Genomic DNA, 2,047 nt, shown 5'->3' with positions numbered 1-2,047 from the left:
TACATCACTATAAAAATATTCATATATAATATTAAAAAAATACAATGCATGCAGTATTTATTGTGTTTATCTGTATTTAATGAACAACATGGCTGGGTGTTGGTAGACTGGGACATAAGGCAAGATTCTAAACCTCACGAGGCACTCTAATCAGTGGACTCTTCAGGTTAACTAGGCCAGCACAGATGGTTAAGATGTTGTCCAGTTTCGGTGCCATGCTGATGGGAACGGTCTGGGATAAAATCTTAAAGACCTTCAGTCTCTGGATTGCTCTTTCCACGTGTATGCGGACATTGGCTACTCGCCTGGTGCGTGTCGTCTCCTCATTTGTCAACTGATTGCGCCTGTAGGTGAATGCAGGGATGTTCAAACTGACCCTTCTCTCATCAAGCAAGTCTCGAATGGTGAACCCACGGTCCGCCATGACCTCATCACCAGCCCTCAGATAGTCTAGAAACCCACTGTCCATGGTGATAAACTTATCGCTGCTTCTGCCAGCATAGGCGTCAGATATAAACATGATAAGCCCATTAGGGGCCACAGCGACGAGATATTTCACAGTGTTGCGTGATTTGTATTGGCTGAAAGTGTCACTCCTTGAGTCATGGTTTGTGGCTCTCTGCATGGCACTTTCGGCACAGTCAATGATGCAGGTGGTTCGAGGGTAGTTCCTCTGAAACGACAAGGGCATGGTGGCACGAATGGTCTCTCTTGGAAGCCATGGGATCAGGACTTTGAACTGTTCACCCATCACGTCAATCCAGTGACTAATCACAATGCTTGCCATGGATGTAGACACATTGAAGCGGTGAGCAATATCTCCTAATATTAGGTTTAGTTTTAACTTAATCAAGGTCATTAGGATTTGGTCAACAACAGGAAGGGTAATTGATGGCTTACTGAAAGGCAACAACACCGTCACTAGGGTGAAAAATTGAACCATACGCACTCCTGTATACAGCCGGGACCTAGCATCATCAATGACCGTGGTGCTAGTCACAGTAGGACCCATTTCTGCCTCGCACTGTGTGGCCTTGTCTACTTTAACGGACGGTGTTGTTGAACAGTAGGTGTGGTCAACATGTGACGGATCCTCCCATTGGGTCTGGGCATCTCGAAATTTTGGTGTAGCAGGCTCGGCCTCACAGGCAGGCTGACAGGTTTCAGGAGCATCTAATAAGGGGACCAGAAAACATGGATGGAGCCAAATTAATGCAGACATAGTCCTCTCTCTAATAATCACAATGACAAAATTTGTACTACAACATTGCACTCACACGCACACACACAATCATCATCACAACAGCCTGCCACCTTGCATTGTATTTATGATGTAAAAGACATGCACGCACACATATTACACACAATTAATGATGTATCGTGTGCATTATTTGTCCCATCTCCAAAACAATCAACTGCCTTAGCAAAATACCGGTAGCAATGTTCTTCATAATTAACAGTATTTTCAGCTTCATAGCTAAAGTTGCTGAACTTACCCTCAGATTCAAGTCTGCGTTTCTTTATCTGGGGGGAGGCAGTTGTCCGCTGGGTGAGTTGACGCCTCTTTGGCTGGGTAGTGCGATTGTATCCCAACCACAACTCTGGGAAAGGATTATCCTTGGTTGGTTTTTTGTCCACAAAGTGATGGGAACAAACAAAAACGTTGCGTGGTGGTTTCTTTACATTCAATGCCTTCAGCCAGGTCCTTGATTCCAAGTCGCTATCAGGCTTGCGAAAAAATGTGAACAATGGAGCGCATGGACATTGCCTCTTCGTAGCTGGTTTGTGGTCGTAGCACTCTCTATCTAACCACTCGTTCAGGTGCTTTCTCGAGTTTTTACAACCAACTACAGCACACGTCGTTCCCGAACCACTTTTCTTCATGTTGTAGCAGCTAATGGTTATATCCTCTTTGTCACAGCGATATCAGTGCTTCGTCGGCACAAAGGAGCAAGCTAGCAAAACAAACCCAGCCCGCCAGAACGGAAGTGGATTGCATTCGACGGAAGAAGTTCAGGATGTAGAGCGGAAACGGCTCAATAACTTG

General features: G+C 45.3%; 1 protein-coding gene across 1 annotated transcript; it reads right to left on the bottom strand.

Annotated features, from left to right (window-relative positions):
- LOC121711295 lies at positions 1 to 2,047 on the bottom strand. Its single transcript, XM_042094760.1, has 2 exons — positions 1,497 to 2,047; positions 1 to 1,173 (listed from the first exon to the last, which is right to left on the bottom strand). The coding sequence occupies exons 1-2, from the start codon at positions 1,882 to 1,884 to the stop codon at positions 128 to 130; spliced, it is 1,434 nt and encodes a 477-aa protein (XP_041950694.1). The 5' UTR covers positions 1,885 to 2,047; the 3' UTR covers positions 1 to 127.

Source organism: Alosa sapidissima, chromosome 6, assembly GCF_018492685.1.
Source record: "Alosa sapidissima isolate fAloSap1 chromosome 6, fAloSap1.pri, whole genome shotgun sequence".
NCBI lineage: Eukaryota > Metazoa > Chordata > Actinopteri > Clupeiformes > Clupeidae > Alosa > Alosa sapidissima.
Note: the sequence above shows the minus strand (reverse complement) of the source record. Positions and strands in the feature narration are given on the sequence as shown.

Excerpts from the sequence above, each read along its gene's own strand:
- LOC121711295 (XM_042094760.1), bottom strand. The coding sequence starts at position 1,884 with ATGAAGAAAAGTGGTTCGGGAACGACGTGTGCTGTAGTTGGTTGTAAA. Across the intron at positions 1,174-1,496 it reads ACGCAGACTTGAATCTGAGG|ATGCTCCTGAAACCTGTCAG; the intron begins GTAAGTTCAGCA and ends TCCCCTTATTAG.